This window comes from Poecilia reticulata, linkage group LG16 (assembly GCF_000633615.1).
Source record: "Poecilia reticulata strain Guanapo linkage group LG16, Guppy_female_1.0+MT, whole genome shotgun sequence".
Lineage (NCBI taxonomy): Eukaryota > Metazoa > Chordata > Actinopteri > Cyprinodontiformes > Poeciliidae > Poecilia > Poecilia reticulata.
The window spans coordinates 3,720,010-3,744,536 of NC_024346.1; the positions used below are offsets into that span (position 1 = coordinate 3,720,010).

Below are 24,527 nucleotides of genomic sequence, written 5' to 3' on the forward strand. Positions count from 1 at the left end.
AAAGTTGCAGTGTTTTTCAATAAGCTAACTGATTTTTGTAATTCCAATTTCCAATGGAAATACAGGTTAGAATCCACCAGGACTTTTCAGGATTGTACGGTCACCGGTCCATGACTAGCTCAGAGTTTTCAGCAGGTGGGTGACATTGACGGAAATGCTTTTGTACAATGTTCACTTCTGACCACAAAAAAATATATATATATCAGGAACATACAGAAATGTTGCAGGAAGTCCAAGTTTTAACTGCAGAAGATTGTCCTATTAATCTTTTTTCTTTTTTTTTTTGATTGTTTGGGAGGTCTGGAAAATCACTTGGTGAAGAAAAGGTGAGCATTAAAGAAGTTTGTGGAAACAGTGAAGCATTGTGATACAATCCATGTGTTGGGTGTGCGTCTCTTCCAAGGGAGTGGGCTTACGACCAATTCTGACAAGGACTGTACACTGAATAAAGATTGAAACATTCTCCAAGAGCAACATCTTCCAGGTAGCATGTGTGGGTGATCTGTGTGTTTTAAGGCAAAAGTAATAAATGGATAAAAAAAAAAAAAATCAGAAAATGTTTTTGACCCAAAACCTATGCCAAATCCATAGGGTTCATTGAGAACCAAGAAAACTGATCAGCTCCGAGGTCCAATAAAACATAAATGAGTTACTATCAGTCAAGATTTGTCCAGAAATTTAAGTCTACAGTAAAATGGTAGACCAGAGTATAAAGGTTCAGAAAAAGGCCAACACTGTAAGTATTAACTGTTTGCATGAACATATTGTATTTGCTAATTAAGACCTCTGAAAAGTGTTGAATATTTTGCATATCAGCATTCAACATGTGGAAACATCAACAACAACAAAGAAACCAACAATTGTAAAATGTGTGCATCATCTGAAGCTGCTCCCAGTGTATGCTGAGGACCTCACTGGAGCAGAAAAAGCTCCCCTAGACTTTCATGACGTGGAACATGTTTGTAGCTACTAAGGTAGAAACGATTTAGAATTAGATTTTCTTATAAGGACTACAGTACAAAAAGCTAGGATAGCTTCCGCAATTAAACATATAAAAACTAAGTTAAAAAAAACGGCAATGGGATGCAGTTAGAGCAGACTCCAATCACTGTGTTACGACATGCCTAATGTTGTTTTAATGAGCTGACAGTACTGGTGTTTAGGGTTAAAAGGTTGAGTGCATAAATAGTCTGGGTGATTCAGTTAGTGCTGCCTGGAAGAGACCAGCAGTAGAAGACATGCTGTAAACACTGATAAGAGCCAGACAAATAAAAGTTAGCACACTCCTCTCACTCACACAAGCGGATGTGTGTGGAGCAAAATGTGAAGTAGGACGAGATGTTCAATACATAAAACACATGAAGCAGAGCCTGAGAGGACCCATGGAAGAGCATAAGTGATTGACGACAGATGAAGAAAGATCTTGCACAAAACCAGATGCACAAAGCTGTGGATTATTTCCCAAAAAAAAAAAAGAAAGTACACAGTATTGTATTCTATAGGTCCTTAAATCCAAACAGAGTATTATTTGAAGTTTCCTCAGTTCAAAGAACTCCACAAGCAGCATTAACAAGAAACATCCAAACAGCTGAAATGTGTGTTGCTTTTATTTAAAATCATTCATCTGTTAAAAGTTTATTTTTTTCTGCAATATCCATGTATTATTTATCGCACCCTTAAACTCCAGCTAAATCTGAGGAAATAAGGAACAGGCAGAACAAATACACAGGAAATTAATTAAAATTAATCAACCATCCATCATATATGTTTGAGCAAGTAACCCTAGCAAAGACAACCATAAATCCTGCACGCACACACACAAACACACTCATGCATACTCACACAAACAAAAATAAGAAGAGCAATTTACTAACCCATTGACTCCAAAACAAACTGGTCCTGAGTGACAGCCAGGGGGGGCTGGACACAAACGGACAGCTTAGCAGACTGTAGGACAGAGTTGGCCTTCACCTTCACCTGCAGAAAGGCAATAACAAAAGGTTAACCTAGAAAGACATGTTTTATTTTTTCTGATTCCAGCAGGCTGGAGGTGTCTTAAAGCAACCGTCAACAAGTCATTATGCTACATCTTTTTTCTTTCTCCATCTGTGTTTGGATGTTTTAAAGGTTGGTCTTAAATAATCTTGCAGCTACTCCTTCATTGTATTTTACTTGCTGCAACAAACCAAATACAACAAATCAGCACAAATATTTCAGACTACCTGTTGGTAGAGGGATAAGAGGATAATTATTAGGGTTTGTGTACCTTAAATAGTTGATGAGTCAACCAGAAACTCTCCCTTACTTAAGGTATACATACTCCTCTGACATCACCAGTCAGACACCAAAAGCTTGGCTGAAATTCAGATATTCAACCAACAATACAACAATCCAAAACACAGCAGCAAATCTACCATGGAACAGCTGAAAAAGAAAAGCATCAAAGTTTTGCAATGGCATAGTCAAAGTCCAGACCTCAGCCCAATTTAAAACACTGCGATGGGATCTTAATAGATAATGAGCAGAGACTAATTGGACACTTTGTCTTTATGACAGTATGTAGACAAAGAAACAATATAATAATTTACCTGTACAGTAACTGAGGGTACAGGCAGACCGTCAATGTCTTGGATTAGAGCTTGCTGTAAAAGAAAGAATTAATACATTTAAGCTTCTGCATGTAAATGTTTATGATTTAAATATCTGCCAATCAGTATCTGAGCTTGTGTGTTTACCGATGGTGTGTCGAGGCATGAAGACACAGTCGTCTTGACAGACAGGTCATCCACAGCATCAGATTTGGGGAGTATATCTATGAAAAAAGGCATGTATTTAAAAAGCTGGAACAAGTGTCTTAAATAAACACTTGTTTTAGTGTTGATTTAAACACTTGTTTTAGTGTTGATTTAAAGACTAAATACCTTGCATTTTTGCAAATGCAAGGTATTAAATTAAGAAAGAGAAATATTTTTGTGAGAAAACATTGGTAGTTTCGGATGAAACCAGACTGTTTTAAAATAAACATAAACTGTAAAAGTCGGTTGTTCAGAGTGTCGTAAGCATGCAAAAGAAATGTTGAGTGAAAGGAAAACGCATGTAAGAAAAATAGTACAGAAGCAACAGGACTACCTGCAGTCATAAGAGAAATGCTGAGCAACACTTATTTAGTAGATTCACAAATTATGGACAGCCTCAAGACTGTGCAGGTCGGCTTTTGCGATTGGCGAAAAACCTAAAATTTCCACATTAAAATCCCACTTTCTGTTAATTGTTTCCACACATAAATCTAACTATTCTATTGTCACCTTTGTGTGCACAACTAGTATGTTCAAAAGAATTTTTTATGTTCTTTGTTTTTATGACATAACACAAGAAACGTATAAAGTCCAAATCCTGTGGTAATATGGATCTAAAAATATATTTCAGAATGGCAGTACTTGGAAATCTTTATATTTACTCCAGTGGTACTTTGCATAAAAAAGTTTAAAAACCAATGCCATAGTAATAGTGTATATACATTTCAGTTGAAGGAAGAGGAAAATGAATGAAATTGCTATGTGGGCCAAACTTTAAAGTGGTTTAATCCTAGTTATTGTACAGTAGAATCCATGAAATTGAGAGTCCAGTTTTGTCAGGAAGTGGCTTCAAATTCAGAGCATTTCAGAGCCGTTTCTCTAGTATCCTCTCACCTTGAGTCCTTGTAGCCTCTCTAATGAACTTCTGCAGTTTCTTCATCTCGGCATCAATCTGCTCATAATCAGCCTCCCTGGCATCTACTTTTGGAGTAGAGAAAAAGGAGGGGTCTGTACCCATGTACGAGCACAAAAGATGTCCGTCTGAGCTCAGACTGACCACAACACCCTTCAGCTCCCTGAGGGAAAAAAAAGGACAGGGTTAACTCTGTAACTGCTGCCATCTGCTGAGAACCTGTGCTTTACATTTTCTTTGTAGTTCAACTCTATTCCTTAAGGATAACAGAAGGTGAAGCTCAGTGTCGGCTTTTTAATGTGGAAATACATGATAAGATGGAGAGTATGAAGAAATGCTGAGTGATCCAATAATGCTTAAACGGTGAAGTAACTTGTTGCAGATGTGTTTATGTGATTTCTGGTGCAGTTCAGTGAGGAGGTAACACATTCATCCGCACACAAATACACACAAACACACACGAGACAGCCGGCTCCACACCTGCACAGGAAAGAGTCTGAGGGAGCAATAAGCTTTCACTTTAACTGCTGCAGGAAGGAATTGATGTTTACAGAGGCAGGACAAAGATTTGCAAAAACGCCCATGTCATTTTAACTAAAATAAGAGAAATGCAGTAGACACAACATTGTTTTTGCTATTGGTATGAAAATAACTGTGGATCCTGCATAAACGGACACATGAACAAGAAATCAAGACAACTGCCAGGATACAGGCCATTTGTCGACAGAACATTTTTCATACTGAAAAGATTAAGTGAATTTTTACAGATTATGGCATAAAGAAGTCGCCCTCATTATGTTGATGGTTCACAATGACTGGTGGCATGGTGCCAAGCCACTGTGTGCCAGACTTGCAGAATCAGCACTATGATCTGCAAATTAAACAGCGTCAGCATTTAGTACAACCTAATATTACTATCCACTAATATTCTAGTTTGATCCAGCTCTGTGGTCACCCTCACTGCTCTGATCCTGCTTCTGAACATCAAAATGTTATCATAAGGAGAACCTGTTTTACTTATTTGGCAGGAGTTTCATACTCATAGGTTCTCATAAGCCAGCAGGGGTCTGAAACCTTTATAATCCTAAGAGCCATATTTGTCTTCAGTCCCACTAAATAAAACTTTAGAGTTGCAAATGTTACATGACCTTAAAAAAATCACACACAAAAAAGAAGACTACCTGAAATCGTTGATCAATTTCTCCTTCAGCATATTTTATTTTTTATTTTTAAAGAAACCTGTTTTATTTTTGTTTTACATTTTTGCAGAAAGGAGATGTAAAAAAGTTTTATGCTATTGCAATTTGAATTTATGGAAAATAAAATATCAGACATAACTAAGTGGCACACAACTATCAGGCATAATATTATGACCACCTGTCTAATAGTGTGTTTGGTTGCCCTTTCCTAGCTAAACAACCCTAACCCAGAGGTGTAGTGTTAGAGAAATTAGTGATCATGATAAGTTGTTATTCTCTGTGGGACATTCTATGAATTGTTAGGTATGTTGTTAGATTTGCTAAAAATAAATGTCTGGACAGTTCAGAATGGAAAAAATGAGACCAATCGTGAGACTTGCTTTGCTTCAAGTGTGTCCCTGAAGCAAAGCAAGAAGAAATTTTGGAACCCTACAGTAAATCTACGGTGAGCTGCTGGGGTGTGTGTTTGTTTTGCATGGTTTGCTGTGTATTTGTGTAACTCTCCCACACTCCTCCATGTCCCACAGACACACCGAACGACCCAATGACTATCAAAAGCTTAAAAACAACACAGCCTCAAACTAAACCAAACAGCTACCCAGACACACACTATCTCCTACATCTAAACCACACATGCGCAAACACTGGATCAGAGACCACATCATTTTTCAACTGTGTTTGCGCTTTACGTTGTAATTGTATCAAATTGCAGCTTGATTGTAGTTGTTTGGAAAAAGACAGAGGATTGGCTCTGACTGGTCCCTCCTCACTATGCTATGATTGGCCAGCTGGAACACATTGCAGGGTTATTTCCTGCCAAATGTCTGACACCGGATTTTACAAGCTGATAACTGAGTCAGCGTACCTGTTGCATGTTTATTAGTGCTCATGTGAATATTTACGGCTACATTCAGAAAAATGCATACACTTTGTATAGAATCCTTCAATTTTAAGGAGATTTGGTAGAACTTAGATTCCACTTTTTGCTCATTTATTTAAAACTAAACAGATTTTTACCTCCCTTGACATCTTCTTTGTTACATATGGTGGCAAGATAAACTTACACATTCAGTCTTATTTATCTGAAAATATTAACTTTTTCTTTGTATTTATCTGACAGAAGAAATGGAAATGTGTGGAAGTGATTAGTCAAGGAGTTGTTTCCATTAACCATTTTCAGACTCACAAAATTAAAACCCAATTGGATGACAGGTTGTTTTGTCTTTCCTATTTTGAATAGTGGCTCAGAGGAATGGGTCTCTTTGTCATTCAGTCAATAAAATAAACATTGTATTGCCTAAAATGCAAAAATGTAGCACTCCTGTAGTGTATTGATTCAAAATTCCTAAACATTCAACTTAAGAACTAAACTTTCATTCAAATTATGATTTAGCTACATTCAACTTTTACCAATTTTTCTGTATAATATTATGCTACTGTGATAAAAGATCAATTTATTTCAGGGATTTTTACCTGTGTGTGGCAGTACTATTTACTAGATGACAATAGGATTTAAATCAAATAAAAGTTCAAAAATACTTCATTTATCCCAAAAGGGAAATTAAATGCGGTCGTCAGTCTTGCAACAAATCTGAACATTCCTCTGACTAGAGACTGTTGTTGTATGACAGTCTCATGAATATATGCCAACAGTTCAATTTCCAATTAGTAGGAATGATATTCCCCATAAACATGTCCTGAATGACTCCATCAATTTTTGGCCAAAACTGCTAATTCACCTAATTTACTTTGGCTACTATTCTTTAAACCTTTTTTTTGGCTTCTTTTTCAACTATTCTGAAATTTGGGGTGATAATATTTGAGCTCTTGAGATCCTAATCAGCTTATCCAAGATGTAAAAATAATACCCTATTGCCACGGTCACATCATAAGAATTGCCAAAAAATTTTAAAATTAGAGCAAAAATGATTCCACCTGCACAGCATCCACGACACCTTGCCAAAAATATTACGAACAAAAGTCAACTAAAAGAACAAAATCTAAGATAATATACAGCAACTCCAACATCCTGCCACCATGAGCCGCACAATTCTAGAATACAAGATATGGTCTACATGGATGAGTATTGCTCTGTGCATCACACATCAGTCCCAGATGTGCTGCTTTACTGGAGGGGGAACTCACGGGAGATTGGCGACACGAACAGCCACGGGGACAAGGGGAAGCTGGGCTGCCCACTTCAGCGTGACGTCCTGGTAGACCAGCAGCATGTTGTTGTGGTTACCAAGCAGCAGGTTTGTGGTGCCATCTTTCACTAAATAATAATAACAGACAAAGGAGATTAGACAGAAAATCTGTCACTTTTAAACATTTTTGAAGCAGGCTTGTAATTTATGCAGCAACAAAAAAAAGTATACAAGTCAGAGGCATTTTGAACACAAATTCTTAAGTCAGTAAGTAGGTATTTTTCTGTAAATTAAAAACAACAAAACAATCTCTTTGATGCATTTATTCACTTTGGTGTCTTGTGGTTAAAAAGTCAGCATCAGTTTCATAGGAGCACAAATTTGAGGTTTTTGTCTCTCGTTCTTAGTTACATAAAACAGTGGCACATATTCACAAATCTAACAACCATGGACAAAAATAACAAATTCCTGTGGTGGGTGGCACTGCCCTTCAGGATGAGTGCAGCTTGAACTCTCCGTAACAGGAAAATCATCTCTTTACGCTTCACATATGGTTTGAATAAGAGATGCTGTCATCAAGACCTTTCATTCAGACACAAACTCTGTTCTTATAGGTGTACTGTAAATAAAGCTTAGGCACTTTCTCTTGTGAACCCAGGCTAGAAACATGAAACATAAATACTGCCTGTGTATCAGCTCCGGCACCATCCAGTCAACCCACCGATGGTGCAGTTACCACCTAGTGAGATCTGAGGTGACGGCCACACGCAAAACAAAGCTCACAGAAGTTATAATATAGTAACAGCGGTCAGCAGGGTATTACAGTGCTGGGGTCAAAATGATAGAGTGATGCCACATCAAAGCAAACACACCTTATATCTCAGCAGACTCCTAAAAATGACAGTTTAATTATAGAAGGAGGAGTGTGAATTATGGTGTTTTTAACCTTTTGTTCAATCCTGTCTTCTCCATTGTCTCCATAGTAAAGCCAGCAGATTTTCATTGTTGCTGCTTGATTTTCATTGTTGCAACATGTTTCTGAGTTAATTTTCTTCTCAATCTATGTATATATAATTACTTTACGGCTTGACATTAGGGCTGGAACTAACAGTTACTTTAGTATTTGGTTATTCTTTCGATTAGTTTGACGATTAGTCAGATTTTAAAAAATGGCACATTTTGCAAATGTTTCATTTAAGTCTATTTTATACAAGTAGGCATGCATTATAAGATGCAAATAAGCAATCCACTTTCTTTTTTGGATAAAAAAATAAACATTGTATTGCCTAAAATGCAAAAAACGTAGCATTCCCGTAGTGTACATGCTGGTTATTTGATGCATCTGCAAATACTTCTAACATCAACATGTGAAAAGTGGAGCACTTTCTACTTGTCCTTATTTTAGAAAATGGTCTATATGCTGCAGTTAACAATTAATAAATTACTAAATTAGTGGAATTTTTGAATAACAGATTTATAATGATTAATCTGATTAATTTTTGCAATCCTTCTTGACATTTTATAAACCTGATGTAGAATAAAGATATAAGGAAATGATAAGCAAAAGGATAGAATGCTCAAGCCATTAAAACACAATGTTCAGCTGTAGTAAGTGGAATGAAAAAGGTTATAAAAATGCTCTGTCTAATACATATATTTTTTGGAATGATAGAAATATGATCTCACTACTTTCCTTGGCATGATTACAGGTTTGTATGCACATAGTGTTTAGTGACAAATTAAAGTTATTCCCTCTGGAACTCCACCCATTAATTCAAAATAATATTTGATGCTGTCAAGGTTTGTCAAACACATCAGTTACAAATTTCCCCAAAGTGATTTAGCTTAAATGAAAACTGAAGGCCGCTGCATATGACTTACATCATTTCATAACAATAAAATGACCAAATAATAATGCTTGTATTTGAATAGATCTGTCATCTGTTTATTGCATTCTTACAGTTAGAAGTCACCGTTATTTATCATAGAGGTGAAGAAATCTCATATTGGAAATGAAGCCAAAACAATTACAAAATAAAAGGAAGAAAGAAACAGACAGACAGAAAGAAAGAAAGATGGATGGAGGGGGACTGTCGATAAGGGTAAGAGATTTGATCCAGCTGAGGCAGATGTGAGGCCAGAGGCCAGAAGGAAAGCATTAAAAAAAATCTGCAAGAGATCGCTGTTGTCTACACTCCTTACACAACACAAAAACTATGAGCAAATGTTTAAAGACAGTGTCACTGTTTGATTTGCTACTGAATATTTGGTGGCAGCTCAAATAGCCACACTGTTAATATCCACCTGCTGAAAATATTTAATCGAGTTATTGTTGACAATACAAACTCCAGCCATGTGGAAATCTTCCCAACACAGTCAATAAATATCACAGTCTAAAGCATCTTGGAAGGTAAAAGCAAACAAAGAGTCTGGCAATGAAACTCTTCTGTTCAGAAGAGAAAAGCTGTAATTTCTGTGCCAATTTCTCTCCATCTTACCCGAGATATAGGGTAGGAAACAGCTGGGATTAAATTCTAGTTTCTTCATGAAGCGTATCTGTCCGTTATCTCGGAGACAGAAGAGGTTCCTCTCGCCCAGCACAAGGATGGAGGAAGAGGAATGGGAGAATGAGGGTACTGATATGTCCAGGGCCTGTTCTCCCAGAACAAATGTCCAGTCAGGCTGCAGAAACACACAAAATTAAAGTAGACCATTAGAATTAATATTATTGTATTATTCTTCAACTTTAAATTACAGTAAATTATGAATAATCATTATTTGAACAAGCCTTCAAAAAGCTTGAAAGACTCGCATCAGTTTTGTTACATATTGCGACTATGAGACACAAACAAGATAACTTACACAGGATCTATACAACTGAAGCATAATTTCACATACTTCTGCCCTACATATACTTTTAATCAAATGCATGTGGTTAATAGTTAAGCAAACAAGAAGTAATAACAGATAAAGCTGTCATCAACCTCAAAAATTAAAGAAATCGAGGATATAATGGTAAAACTTAAAGAGCAACAAAAACCAGGATAGCAGATCAATTGCAATTGAGTATATTTATCCTAAACATATCATGTTCAGTGGACATATAAGAGAAGATATAAATACCTTTTTACTCTACATTGTTAAGATGCAGACTATCCATGACACCTTACATGTGTCATGGATAGTCTGACACAGCTTTAGTAATAAAGCTCATTATTACTAATAAAGCTCATTAGTACTAATGAGCTTTATTAGTAATAAAGCTCATCATTAGTAATAAAGCTAATGAGCTTTATTACAACTAACAACTCCGTTAAGAAAAGTGTATAAAACTTTCTTTTTAGATATTAAATGTGCAGAAAATGCATTTAAGGTTAATTTGTTGCTGCTTTTTTTTAGCAGAGACTCAAAAATGTTGCTATTCATTTGTGTTGACAATCAACCAAGCTCACTCTGGACGTCTGTCTATCTGTATCTGAATTTAAGACTCACCGTCAGCCTCTTGCCCCCAGTTTTAGGGAGTAAATCAGAATCCTGTCGACTCTCTGCATCTGTAGCGACGGCCAGAGTCTCATACCTGAGAGTCAAAATGAAACAAACAGTTACTGACAGAAACAGTGATACTATTTCTAAAATCCTGTTCAAGTACTATCAGAGTGATTTTCTGTTTTTCTCAGGTGCTCTTTTATGTTCAGGTGATCTAATATAACATTTTAATCATAATATGATAAAATCAACACAGGTTATTCAGCACTGCATTTAAATGTTCAGTTTTACCTTTAATTGTAGCTTTGCTTTCCTACTTTTAACTTGGATTTTAATTCCAGCAAACATTTTCCTTCCATTGTTGGTTAACATTCAAATGTTAAATATCATAAAGCATTTTAAAAAAGATTTTCCCCTTCTTCACAGCCTCTCTTAAATCAGTCAACACTGTAATGACCCACCGTTTTCAGGAAATGGCAGTCAATCAGTTTTAGTCAGTGAACAGTATACACCTGGCAAAAAATTAAGTGGTCAAGCTGATCTGTGGTCAGTTGACTTTGGCATTTGTAGTGTTAGCCGTTTTCCAGTAACAGGCTGGCAGACGAAGCAGCTTGGCGGGAATATATCTTTCTTCACCGACACCTGAATGAACAGCGCTCTAAACGTAACCCAGTATGACTCCGAACCACAGACCAAACACTAAATGCCTGCTGACCCAGCCACTCTGTGTTATCATACTGAAAAATATCTTTGGACCATAAAACTGGTATTAATCGAAGCAGACAGGTTTAAAACCCATCTTATACAACAGCAGTCGTGCTCTATAAAGGCATCCAGTGCATCACCTCTTGGGCTCTGCATGTTTTATTTTTTTTTTATTTTAGTGACATATTATGAGCATATCGTAATATCATAAGGATTTTATGATAATATTACAAGATAACATTGAGATTTCTTCCATACATCACCTCTTGGGCTCTGCATGTTTTATTTTTTTTTTATTTTAGTGACATATTATGAGCATATCGTAATATCATAAGGATTTTATGATAATATTACAAGATAACATTGAGATTTCTTCCATACATCACCTCTTGGGCTCTGCATGTTTTATTTTTTTTTTATTTTAGTGACATATTATGAGCATATCGTAATATCATAAGGATTTTATGATAATATTACAAGATAACATTGAGGTTTCTTCCATACAACAAAATTCCAATGCTGTCTCCAATGCTCACAGTTTTTTCTCATCAAATTGAAAGCATAAATACAAAGGTTCACTCTGAATTCATGACCAGTATTTCTGGTCGGGAGGAGCCTGTATTTCTCTTGAACCAAACTGGATCAATGTTTCAGCAGTATCCACAAGTTCCTTGATAATCAGATTTTATAACTGGATTTTGGGAAAACACATTGAGAAACATGTATAAAACTTTCTTCCTTTTTCACAAGGGTCAAATGTAATAAAAAAAGAAATCCTAAAGTTAGATTTTTGGAGTAAAACACATGATTTATTGTTTCTACTCATCCATTCAGTAGCGGCCTCTGCTTTGCCTCTGCAACGACCAGCAGGAAACTAATGAGCTTTATGGATGACTGCCAGTAAAGAAACATTTTCATCATGCTGTGAGCACTACTTAGAGAAAAAAAATCTAAAATATATAAAATGTGTCAGGGCAGGCATTCTAGATGTTTACAGAAAGATTTAGTGAATTCACAGGCATACCACTGTATGAGTGACTGAATTATATTCCACATAACACTAAACATGTATACTTGTTTGATACATATAGAGACTGGTAATGGTAATGTTTCCTCAGCTCAGTCCACGTTGATTTTATTAAATGATCATTTGACTTCAAAATCAAAGTAATGCGCTTTAAAAAGCATAAAATTTAGTTTCTCAACAAATTTATTCGCAATCTAATAGCCATTAGCTTTATCCCACTATAGTGCCATTATTTTTCATAATCAATCAGTCAAGTTAATTTGTATAGCACATTTGCAACAAGGCAGTTCAAAGTGCTTTACATTATAAAAATACAAAGTCATATTAGACACTACCCATTCAACAATTTAGAAAATCAGTAAACTTTACATTTTGCGAAGTGCCATCATTATATGTCAAACTGTTGGTCAGTGTTTCACTCATTATGGTTTAAGTCTTTTAAAGCAAATTTGAAATGCAGTGGAGAGAAAAAACTGTGTTCATCCATAGCAGTATGTATTTTTATTCAGTGGGATCAGGTTTAATTTGGGATTTTATGTCTTAAACCAGCAGGCAAACTAAGCTTGTGTGCTTACAAATACAGGTTTGTGTATGTTTCTGTTCTGATCCGCTCAGTGATGTTTTACAGTAAAAATAAATGACTTCACAGAAGGCAAAGCTTATAATATTAACTATGACTTTCTCTATTACAAGAATATTTGAGTAGTTATGAAATTGTTTAACCTCAATGTTTAAGATGGCAAATATTTGTCAGTTACAGGTCATTTCTGTATATAAAGAGGTGAATTTATTCACTAATTAGATTTTCAGAAAAAAACTGTTGCCAGCAGATGCCTCACAGTTGCTTTTTAGAATAAACCTACTTGTAGCCTTCAAGCTGGCGTGCAGAAGACACGGTGAGGAAGCTGTCGGTTCTGGGATTGTAGACTAGTGGACCGGGCAGCAGAAAGCCAGGAAGGAACCTGCCAAAAGAGTAGCTGTCCTGCTCAAAGAACATCAGCATCCCATCCATAGACTGGATGCACAAGGAATGGTGACCTGATGGAGAGAGGAGGGAACAACGAACAGAAGACGGTTTAAACTCCTATAGGAAAAAAGCAACATATAACTTTGAAAAGTGTCAAAAAGGCTATTTAGTCCAAAGCTTTTACTGTAAATAACTTCTACCTGGAATATATCACCAGGTCAAAAGTAACACTTTTCTTTACTTAAACTCAAAGGAACATTTTGCTTTCACTGCCAATGTTATTATTGAAAGGAATTATTCAGATTCTTATTGATTTACAAAATTAGGATTTTTTTTTTTTTTTTACTTCCTAATTTGAATTAAAAAGTTTAACTTATCAAATTCCTCTGAAATATCTGTAGCTATGTAGGAGCATTTTCCAAACATGACAACAGGATTCATATACATTAAACTTTTCACACTGCGTAACATTACAAACACAAACTTCACTGTCCTGTGATAGATCAACACAAAGTATTTATTATGATAAATTGTAAAGAACAATACTTCCATCCATCCATCCATTTTCTTGACACCCTTGTCCCTTAGTGGGATCGGGAGGGTTGCTGGTGCCCATCTCCAGCTAATGTGGAACAATACTTGATTTTTCATTTTTTTACAAATGAAAGTCTGAAAAGTATGGGGTGCATCTGCACTTAGTAGATAAATTGGGCCTGATTATTTTTGGGAGATCGGTAATTGGCTGATACTCACATGTGTAAGGTCTACACATTTGCAGTTAATAATAGTCCCCTCACTGTTGCTAAGTAAGCGACTTAGTTAGCGACTATTTATGCAACAATTCAGACAAAAAAATCTGCATCAGCCAAAATTGGAATCAGCAAGTTAAGCTTTTAAAAGATTGGTCATTGGTGACCGGTCAGAAAACTCCAATCGGTGCACCCCAAGTATTTATCTTCCTTTATTCTGATACCACAGTAAAATCCAGCACTAACAACTGCCTTCAGGAGTTAACTTTGCAGGAAAAACAATTGCGAGACGAGAGAAAATAATGTTTAGATTTATATTCTGCATTACAGCAGCTGACACAAACCCTGGATGACTGGAGTTGTTCTGTTTTATTTCAGCCCTGTTCTTATTTTGTTCTATAAGGTGTGCTTCCCCCCTTGGCTGAATCTGATATCTCGATTAACACCTCCACACCCCCGCACACACGCAAACACACCTGAGTTTAAGTGTAAACGTGCACACATGTGTGTGTGTGTTCAATAGAAATGGCAGGATGTTGAATTTACAAAGCCTTAACTCACCAAACACACCGACACGTGCATGGCCATAAAGCAGTGGAGCTACGTGAGCCACAGAACTATAATTAGGCCTCAATGCGCTATTAAAAGTCATACTGCCATCAACTACAGGTCAGGAAGACAACCTCCTACAGAGCAACACCTACACACACACACTTAATATCCATCACCAAGGATTTAGACAGAAAAAAGTTCCACACACACTTACACACCTAACCCATGTAAACAAGTGAGAGTGTGTTAGTGATGAGTTGTCTTTCAGGGTGGCCGTTAACACACACAAGGGCATGGCCTTGAAACCGCACCACATGACCACAACAGCAGATATAGGAGGAAGGCATGCATGCTTGAATATTGGTGTATTAGAGGGTGTATCGTGTGCATATTTGAAACATTTACAACATAAATACATGAAGAAAAGAGCATGAAATGTCTGTCTCAAATAACTGCTGTGTGACTACTCCAAATGTGGAGAAATATTGGAAACACGCGTTAAGTTAACTGTAGCGCTGACAGTGTCTGTCATCACTGGGGTTGTGTGTTATTTCTAATCATATTCCGACTGTAATTGTAGCCTCTTACATAAAATCAGATTTATTTGAATAAGAGCAAAAGCCACCCACTTCTTATATTGGTAAAAGCTATTTTTCATAACGGCATTGCAGTTTTGACGCATTCTATTCTTGGGATTGAAAATGTAAAAAAAAAAACACTTAAAACCAAGAAACAGCATAAATAAAACCTCTAAATTACATATTTAAGCTCTAATATGTGGCATTGCTAATATTCAGCTTATACTATGTCTTTCTTAGTGTCTTATGAAACTTTACACATTAAAAAATTTACAGTATAATTTGTTTGGAAATGTATTAATTGGGTATTGAAAGTTATTAATATTTTGGACTTTCTAGAGAAACGCATTTAAATAAAACATTTCATAAAATAAACTTGGTGTTTGATGTGTATTTAGATAGATTTTTTTGAGTTGTAGAGAACAAACAATATACACAAACCTGCAAATTACTACTCAAACTCAAAAACAGAATAATGTGTGACATATGATGTAAATTCTCATCAAATACTAGGGCTCAAGAATATCGATAATATCTATAACCCACATTTTCTCCGCTTTGCTCTTACTTTTCACTCAGCACAAAGCTTATTAACCAAGCTTCAGCGTCTTTGTAGCAAACACATTTCTTTTATTGTCAATAAATCACAATAAAAGACTGATTATCTAAAGAACTAGATGTCCTACTGGCAAACAGAGTTTGAATTCATGCTGTCTGAAATATATTACCCTACTAAATAGTACACCCAACAGTTAGCGACTGATAATGTACATGCTTTAATTATGATACATTTTATTTAATTTCTCTTGTTTAAATATAAACTAAGCACAATATGGGATAATGCTGAATATGATATCCAAAATAGGAAATACCAAAAGCTTAAAATTAAATGTTACTAGAGTTTAAAAAAAAATCCACATTACATCAGGGTCTTTTAAAAAACACCAGATGTGAGCAACAAACCAGAAAAGGTCACAAGGAGCTGAGCTGGAAGAGAATTAGATCTTCCTTCAAGAGAAGAACCTTACTGATTTATAAGGTGTCTGCTGATAAAAAACAGCGAAAGAAGAACATGTACTCCGTTTGACACAGCCCTATTTATCAATAAGAGAAATGGTAGAACTTATTGCCATAATATCAAGTGTGCTCATGTACCTAGCATGAGGGCACCAGAACTCAGACACAGTAGAGGAAACAGGCCTGTATTATTAGTATGATTGAAAAGAAATGTTAAAATGAGCCGCCAACAAAGAACAGAGGCTGGCTGGACGCTGCAGAGGGCAGCGCCTCACCTCTGTGTGAGAACATGAGAGTGTGTGAGAAACACACTGTCTGTATATGTCAGAGTGTGTGCCCATGCTTTTTTATTTTTGTGCATGAATGTTTGTGCACGTGAATATATGTGTGTGTGTGTGTGAGTTCACCTAAGCTTGTAAAGACCGATCCGTACTTTGGGGTTTGTGTATGTGTGTGTGGCCTGAATGTGACCCAAACCCAGAGGCAGCTCAGTCATTAGAGCTGTATTAGTGCAGAGCTGCTATTACAGCGCCTACAGCACTGCTAAATGGCTGCTACTATAGACCACCACACACACTGACACACTCACGTGTAGCAGCAGACACGTCTTGTAAAAACATTCCCACGCACACCAACTTCTGCGTAGTAAGGCACACAGTTTGAACACACTGTCACACAAATTACATTTATAGGCACCAGGTTTTTCTGGTTGCTCTATGCACCTTTTCCTGTTCAGTAACCTATCAAAGGAAACCCAACAGTGTCAGTTAGTCACTGAATGTGTTTGTAATTTTACCATCCATTGCCTATACCCATTTATAGTTACATTTAGAAAGATATTAACCTAATTTGGACAGCATGAGGAATCTGTAGTACCTGGAGAGAACTCATGAATGTCGAAAATAAACCAAGGCAACAGTGTTGCCAACTGTACCGCTGTGCAGCATAATTTAACCAATGTTAGAAACAACAAATAGTTATTCAACCAGTTCTTGTATACTTGTACATACAATGTCTTTGCACCATTTCTGAATTTCTGCTAAGAATTTTGCAAACTACTATGATCAACAGAAGAAAAAATATTATAATAATGCTAAGAAGACATTTAAAATTATGTTTGTGGAATTTTGAATTTTAAATTACAGAAGTCAACCTTCTCCTAATGTAAGATTATTCTCCAGCTTAACTACGAGCTCTATGCAGTGGTGGGGAGAAAAAAGGGAATCCCCCTTCAAGAAGCAATACAACATCCCATTCATTCAAGTCATACAACATTCATTAGACTGAACCTCTGAAGTTTCAGTGCCATCTAGTGGAGAAATAACACACAACAGGAAAGAAGAGGAGGGTTTTAGTTATGAAAGGGGCAGTGTGTTTTTTTGTTGATCGATTTTATTTTAAATAACTATCAAAATAAATGTTTGCCTGAATTTCAGGCTCAAAATTATTAATTTAATGGGGTTTATCTAAAAATACAATTTAGATTAATTTACTTGGGTTTAAAGTGCTTGAAATTGGGCTTCATGCCTGGATGGGAAAATGCACTTCATACATATAAAAGCTTGATTTTGTGTGAGACCTCGGTTGACATATCCAAGACCTGCTCCACAGTGTTGTAATACCAGAAAGTCCATACAGACAAAGTCACATTCATTGGTTTGTGGCATGCACGCCGCACGTGATTTGAGTAAATGCTGAGGTATTGGTTTTAATGAGCCCAGGCTGCTCTTTCTATCAATCAAATACACACTTCCACACACACACACACACACACACACGCACGCACGCACGCACGCACGCACACACACACACACACACACACACACACACACACACACACACACNCACACACACACACACACACACACACACACACACACACACACACACACACACACACACACACACACATGCTCTTTAAACACAAAGTGAATGACGGGCTCATCCTGCCAGGCCACAGTGTCTGGCAACAGCTCTCTTCACACACACACACACACACACACACACACACACACACACACACACACACACACACACCTCGACAATAAAGCCTTTATTTAAAAAGGTCATTTTCTGTACTTTAAAGGGGGTTCCCTATGCGTCTGTGTGCACGTGAGTGTCTGTGTGTGTGTTTTCCTTGGGCGCTGACTAACTGAGGGCTTTCCCCTACTTGGTTTTTCCGAGAGTCCGGTGAACTAGAGATGGAGCAGTTGCATGTGCCCTCTCACTCTCCTTTGCTCCTTGCACACAGCTTAAAACTTTCATGTATTTGTCAGGTGCTGCCACCGCCCCTTTTATAGAAACATACACATCACACACTCATGCACATTTATTCCAATAAAGGAACGTATACAGGACATTCAGCATGTACACTTAGTTTGCACATAGAGGCTAAAATTTTTGCCCCCTTTTTTTTCACAAAACGTCTCAAACTCAATCAAATTGAATTGAGAACCTTAGTCTTTCCACATCTTTTTTTATGCATTTACTCTGGACTTTGACTGAGCCCTTCCCGACTGAGCCCTTTCTGTTTTCCGTGTATCACCCTTTGTTTATTTTCATCCAATCAACTCCGAACGGCTTCCTCGTTTTGGCTGAAGAAAAGCGTTCCCACGGCGAAAAAGTGATGACAATTCCAGGGGCCCTCACCAACAGGGCCCTGACCCTAACCCTCCACAATGTATTTATTTTTTGTTCATAGAAATAAAAATAAAAATTGGGGCCCTGTCAATTACAAAATTAATCATATCGTATTTTCAAAGATTGTTTTTAGCAGTAAAAATGTAATGTTCCCACTCCCAGACCAAAACACACACATCCATATTTGCCCTGTTTTAATAAAAGTAAGAGTGGAAATTTTAAGAGAAAGTACTCAGTAAATATAAAGACACGCCCTTTAAGTCTCTATCAGAAACACATTAGAGTTAAAATCTACAGCAAAAAGTTGTGCTGACATTTCTTCAGCAGGCAACTACAACCCAGAAGGGTACAAAGCAGATCATGTAACTACCTGTGACTCCTCCAAACGTGCCATACGTCATGTTGCAGGCTGTTCTTTGCAGGTTATGCTCATACACTAACTTCAGCTGGTACTGATCTCCATGTTCCACATTACCCGAAGTACCTAAGCAACAAAGAAAACAAAAACAATATGTGCTTACTAAGCATGGATGATGAAAATTATATGATTAGTAGCTATGTGAAGGTGTCTGTTACCTGTTGCAGTGTAAACTGACAGCTTCCTTGGGTGAAGAACAGCCAGATGAAGGAGGTCTGAACACCTAAAAGAAATTTTATTGAAAAATATCTTTGCAATTACATAAGTACTGACTTTTGAATAAAAAATAAAAACTGAAATGTGTGGTTATTGATCAATGTTTTGATCTTTAGAAGCTCAAATCTTAAAAGACATTCGTCTAGGGCGATAGATTCAAACAAAACAGTTCCAGTTAGTTGTAAGTTGGATAAGAAGTCTCTAACAATAGGCACAGACATGCAGGCCCAGCAGTTCTGTCCTCAGATATTCCAGAAAGGCAGATGCTTCCTGCCTCTGTGGTAAAACTCATGTTTTCAGCCTCAGGATGGAATCCAGACTTATTTTAACATTCACTTGTAAAATAATTACTTTAACAGCTGGTCCATTTTGTTTTAAACACTGCTTACAGTTGTGTGGTAGGTGATATTCCAGTGAAGTTAATCCTAGTTTTTTATATAGTTCACCACAAAACCACAGAGAAGTCCTCTTTTTGAACTCAGCAAAGCAAAAGCAGCTTTTCTAACTTTCAATAACTCTTTATTTCTCTTTATTTGTTTTGCATGTGGGGGCAACAAGGAAGTAAAAATTGGATCCCAACCCTTGGAAATTGACCTTGTCAGTGCTGAAACAAAACATTTTACCATCTGCCCACCTCAGCCTGACTTCCACAGCATTCCTCAATGACAACCTCCAAAACGCCCTCCAGCCTCTTAAGAGTGTTGTCTCAAAAAAAGCCACATGTTGAAAAAACATAACATGTTCCAAACAGACTGATTTAGTTGGATTTTGCCCCCAATGTGATGATGTGGGAAGGCTTCGATATAAACCACAGCTTTTCCAAGAAATGGCTGTTCCTGCATAGCCACAAAAACGCCATGTGAGGTAGTAGTACCAAAAATAATGGCGAAACAGGGAAGAAAATCTGACAGTTGTGTCTGAGGCCAACATATTGATACATTTACTGTAAAAATCCAAAGTATTTACAACTCCATACAACTCTGAAGTGTAACAAGCAGCAACTGTATTTACGTTTAGCCAAGATATATTGTTAGAAACTGTGTGCTTACATTCCAGGAGCAGCAAAGTATCTGGATCAAATAACAATAAATGTGACATAAAGACATTTTTTACCAAAACATGACAACAAGCTGTTAAGCATATGCAAGTTGATTTTCATAACCGCAAAAAGAAAATAGCTTTTATCTTAAACTTACACCTCTCTATAGTCAGAGCAGCAGCTTCAAAGTTTACAACTTGTGGAACTCTGATAATAGGGGTGGATGAAAACTAAAGTTTATATTGCCACTACGCACATTGAGCAAGCTGCAAGGGAGGTAAAAGACACTTCGCATAGAAATTACCATATATGAGTCAGATGAAAATACAACTGAGTGTTTTCTACAAAAAGTATGAAAATATGGAAAAGCGTCTCATGCCCAGTTATATGTATCAATCAAACTTTATCTGAGCACTTTACATACAGCTAAGTGTAACACAAAGTGTTTTGCAGACATTAACATGCATAAAACCATTAGGCAATACACAATGATCAAAGTAAACACAGAGAGAAAACAAATAATGACAATATTTAAAATGCTAATATTAAAACAACAATGACGTACAGGTATATGGTGACATATAAAGCCCCTGAGAGCAAAGTTTTACTGCTAGCAGTACAGCTTGTGAAAAACAACATTTCTGACTGTTTCAAAATTTTTCATCCATGCCTGCGACTCATTTCAATGCAGAGAGAAATGAGTGAGAAGACCAGCATTCAGTGATGCACCGCTCTCATTTATTCAGTTAGCAAATGCATACGTTAATCACTATGATTCACTCAAATTAGACACAACAATGTATGGAAGTTGGATATGCGAGTTACGAAATAAATGTCCTGAAACCTCAAGTTTGCCCTCAAACGACACAGAAAATGCTCCAAATGAGGCAAACATTCGACGCAATGCATCACCCCATGTTCCTTTTTACTACTTGATCTGGGTTCAAGGTAAATACTTACGAGACAAACTTCCCAACTTCCACCTGAATAATGGCATTTTGAAGTTGAACTTCAAGGAGCTGTGCATCGGCCGTGCCACCATCACTCAGCTTATTGGCATTTGGGGAGAAAATCCGCAGCATCCCCATGTAGCTGCCCACAACAATCTTGTCTGTAAGACAGTTAATAAGACAGAAGGGAAACAGAAATTACTACTCACTATATTTATGCAGGTTTTTATAAGGTGATTCTGGAGGAACTGCAGAAATATCCCCCTGAACACACCACTCTGACTCTGAAACATGGCAGAACCCTGATTTGAATACACTTTCCTTTAACAGCGACAGCTTGGATGGCAATACTGGAAGAAAACATGCAAAAGGCTTGGCACAGTGACCTCCAGATTCAGCCAGAGCTACATTAGAAAGATTATCATCAAATTATATTCATGGGTTAGAATGACAGAGTCCAGGCCAAAATCCAGTTGAAAAACAAATGAGAGCATTTGCTTTTTAAAGATGCTCTCTGTCATTTGCTTTATAAAGATGCTCTCTGTCTCTGTCCTTTTTCAAAGTTTCAGTCTCAGGAATTTCAGTCTCTGACAATGTGAAGCTGGTAGAGCTATAACCCAGACCACTTGCAGATGTTATTGGAGCAAAACATGGTTCTACAAATCTTGACTCCCGGTGAATAAATGTTTTATTTTAAAAGATTTTGCAAACCATGTATAATTTTTCAACGTTATTATTATGCATTAATCTGCACATATAAATTAATCTGCACATATAAAGCTCCAATGAAATTCATAGAAGTCAATGGATGTAAAGTTACAAAATGTGGAAAAGTTCAGGGGGTGTGAATACTTTTGCAAGATACTTTTGTAGACAACAAAATGTACATGGATGCAACTTTGAAAATTTGTTGAGAGGGGGAAATCCAGAGACATTTTACTGTTCATGACCTCAACAGAAGTATACATTTAGGTCAGCATGTTGTAAAGATAAAATCATCATGACAAACTGACCATGTCCTGTACCACTATTGTCCACATCTCCGACACACAGGCATCCCTGGTCAAATTCCTCTCCCTCACCAAGAGCAGCTGACCACCAGTCACGGGCTTTGAAAAGAGACATGGCGCCTCCAACTGGACAGAGGGAAAAGCAGAGGGGGCAATCTGGATCAATGCATATGAGAAACATGCATTTGTCTTTACACTGCAGAGAGAAATGTATCCAATTAAAAAAAATAATTCACACAATTAACGAGGACATATGACATTTAGGATTAAGCAAATGAAATGGAATATTTTGAATCAGCAATGCAGAGTCAGCCCTTTTGCTCTGAAGAGGATTTAGCTTTGGATCTTTGCTCACAACTAAGATAACAACAGCAGCTAGTCACATGACCCAAACACTGAGCATGGAGGAGAATGAAGAGGCGACTAGGTGGGGGCAAGCAGCTTTTCTACTCGATAAGTGCTGAGCAGGTGGAACAGGCGGTTAATCCAGAGAGAGAGAGAATCCCTCCTATCTTCAGCACACTGACCTTAAAGCCTGAGTGGCTTTTAAAGCAAATTAGCTCCAAAGACCTTTTTTCTTTTATTACAATTTTAACAACTACACTTACTTTCAACTGCTTGCAACCACAGACTTGATGAAGACAAACAGTAAATGAGTGAAGCATTTGTTTTATAACTGGAAGTTAGGACCATTTACATGGAGCATAAACATGCTTGTTTTTCTAAAGTGTATTTGAAAACAAAAACCTAGTGATGTAGACTATTTATTTAGCCATTCAGATATAAAAACAAAATGTATTATTATCCAAAGGAAACAATATATGCGTAACATTAATGTCATATCATGTCGTGAAATGTATAACCCTACACAATCAGCTTTTGTTTATATGGGTCTCAATGAACTGTAAGGAACCGTGACAACACTATTTTATGTGTAGCTAATGGCTAAAATTACAAAAATTAACAGCACAATATTGTTAAAAGGTCAACTTCAAACAATTCAGAACAACTCTGGAATACTCTCTGGGGAAGCCCAACGCACCTGAGGCTATTTGGTTTCATTCACAGTTTCTTGCATGGGAAACATAATTTTTGTGTTGTAACAATAAAAAGAATTAATGACACACATACAGGGTCCGCTTTACTACTAAGCATGAGACAGTACAATTGAACGAGAGCTATCGTCAAGCCGACTGATTTAACTTTAGCTTAGCCGCGGCTAATTAGCTCTCTATCCAAGTTCCCTGCCTATAAGCTAGTAGGTCAGGAGGAGTATCCCAATATAACCGGCATTTACCGTCATAGAAAACAAGCAGTCGGGGTTGTTTCACAATTTTCTAACCTTTACTGAAGGGTTACTCCTAGTTTGTTACTCCTTCTTCACGCAAACATCACATTTCTCATCTTCTCGCTTGGAGCCATCGTCTTGTTGTCATGACAGTGACGCTAAACGGAGAAGCTGAGTTAGTGCGCAAGAACGGAAACCAAGGGGTCCATGGGAAAGGAAGTTTTGCTATAACCATTTGAATGAAGACTACATAGATTTCTGGCTTTTTTATAAATTATACATTCAGCACAGTATATTTGTATAATATATATACTTCATTCCATGTCTTTAACATAGCATAATATCCGAATGTAAATGCCACTTGAGACGTTATGTTACATGGCTTGTCGATAAAGGATACATTTGTCCTTTTAAAGTAATAATAATAATAATAATAAACACTAGATCCATGTAACTATTAGTGACTGATCTTAGATTATTTATTTATTTATTTTAATGGTAGCAGTACAGACAGAATTTAGGTAGTTTCATTGGATAAAAATAAAAAATAAAAAATTTCAAGACTTGAGACAGATTTCCATATCCATGTTCCTGGCTTGAATAAAAAGCCTTGCTTTTATTTTATTTATTTTTTTCCCCATTCTGTGTTCAACTCATTTATTTAGGTATAAAAGCTTGTTGCATTGTGTAAACAGTAAAACAATATTGTTGTAGGCTTGTATGCACACAAGCTTTTACATAAAAAATAAAATCTATTAAAAGACTAAAAAAAAGTTTTAATAGATTTTTAAGTTAAACCCTCCAAACATGCTACTTATTGTTAAAGATGTG

The 24,527-nt window shown here is 36.8% G+C and overlaps 1 protein-coding gene across 6 annotated transcripts in view; it reads right to left on the reverse strand.

The window, feature by feature from the left end:
• Positions 1–23,866, reverse strand: part of bbs9 (Bardet-Biedl syndrome 9) — a 144,754-nt gene extending 120,888 nt beyond the window's left edge. For all 6 annotated transcript variants that reach the window (XM_008430848.2, XM_008430847.2, XM_008430851.2 and 3 more), the window contains exons 1-13: positions 23,751–23,866; positions 22,412–22,534; positions 21,409–21,559; positions 19,352–19,416; positions 19,146–19,259; positions 13,136–13,310; positions 10,547–10,631; positions 9,553–9,736; positions 7,053–7,182; positions 3,690–3,871; positions 2,736–2,812; positions 2,589–2,642; positions 1,875–1,977 (exon numbers count right to left, since the gene is read on the reverse strand). In XM_008430848.2, the coding sequence (XP_008429070.1) occupies positions 1,875–1,977; positions 2,589–2,642; positions 2,736–2,812; positions 3,690–3,871; positions 7,053–7,182; positions 9,553–9,736; positions 10,547–10,631; positions 13,136–13,310; positions 19,146–19,259; positions 19,352–19,416; positions 21,409–21,559; positions 22,412–22,523 (1,432 nt within the window). In that variant the 5' untranslated portion in view covers positions 22,524–22,534; positions 23,751–23,866. The remainder of the gene's footprint in view (positions 1–1,874; positions 1,978–2,588; positions 2,643–2,735; positions 2,813–3,689; positions 3,872–7,052; positions 7,183–9,552; positions 9,737–10,546; positions 10,632–13,135; positions 13,311–19,145; positions 19,260–19,351; positions 19,417–21,408; positions 21,560–22,411; positions 22,535–23,750) is intronic.
• Positions 23,867–24,527: the final 661 nt, after the last annotated feature.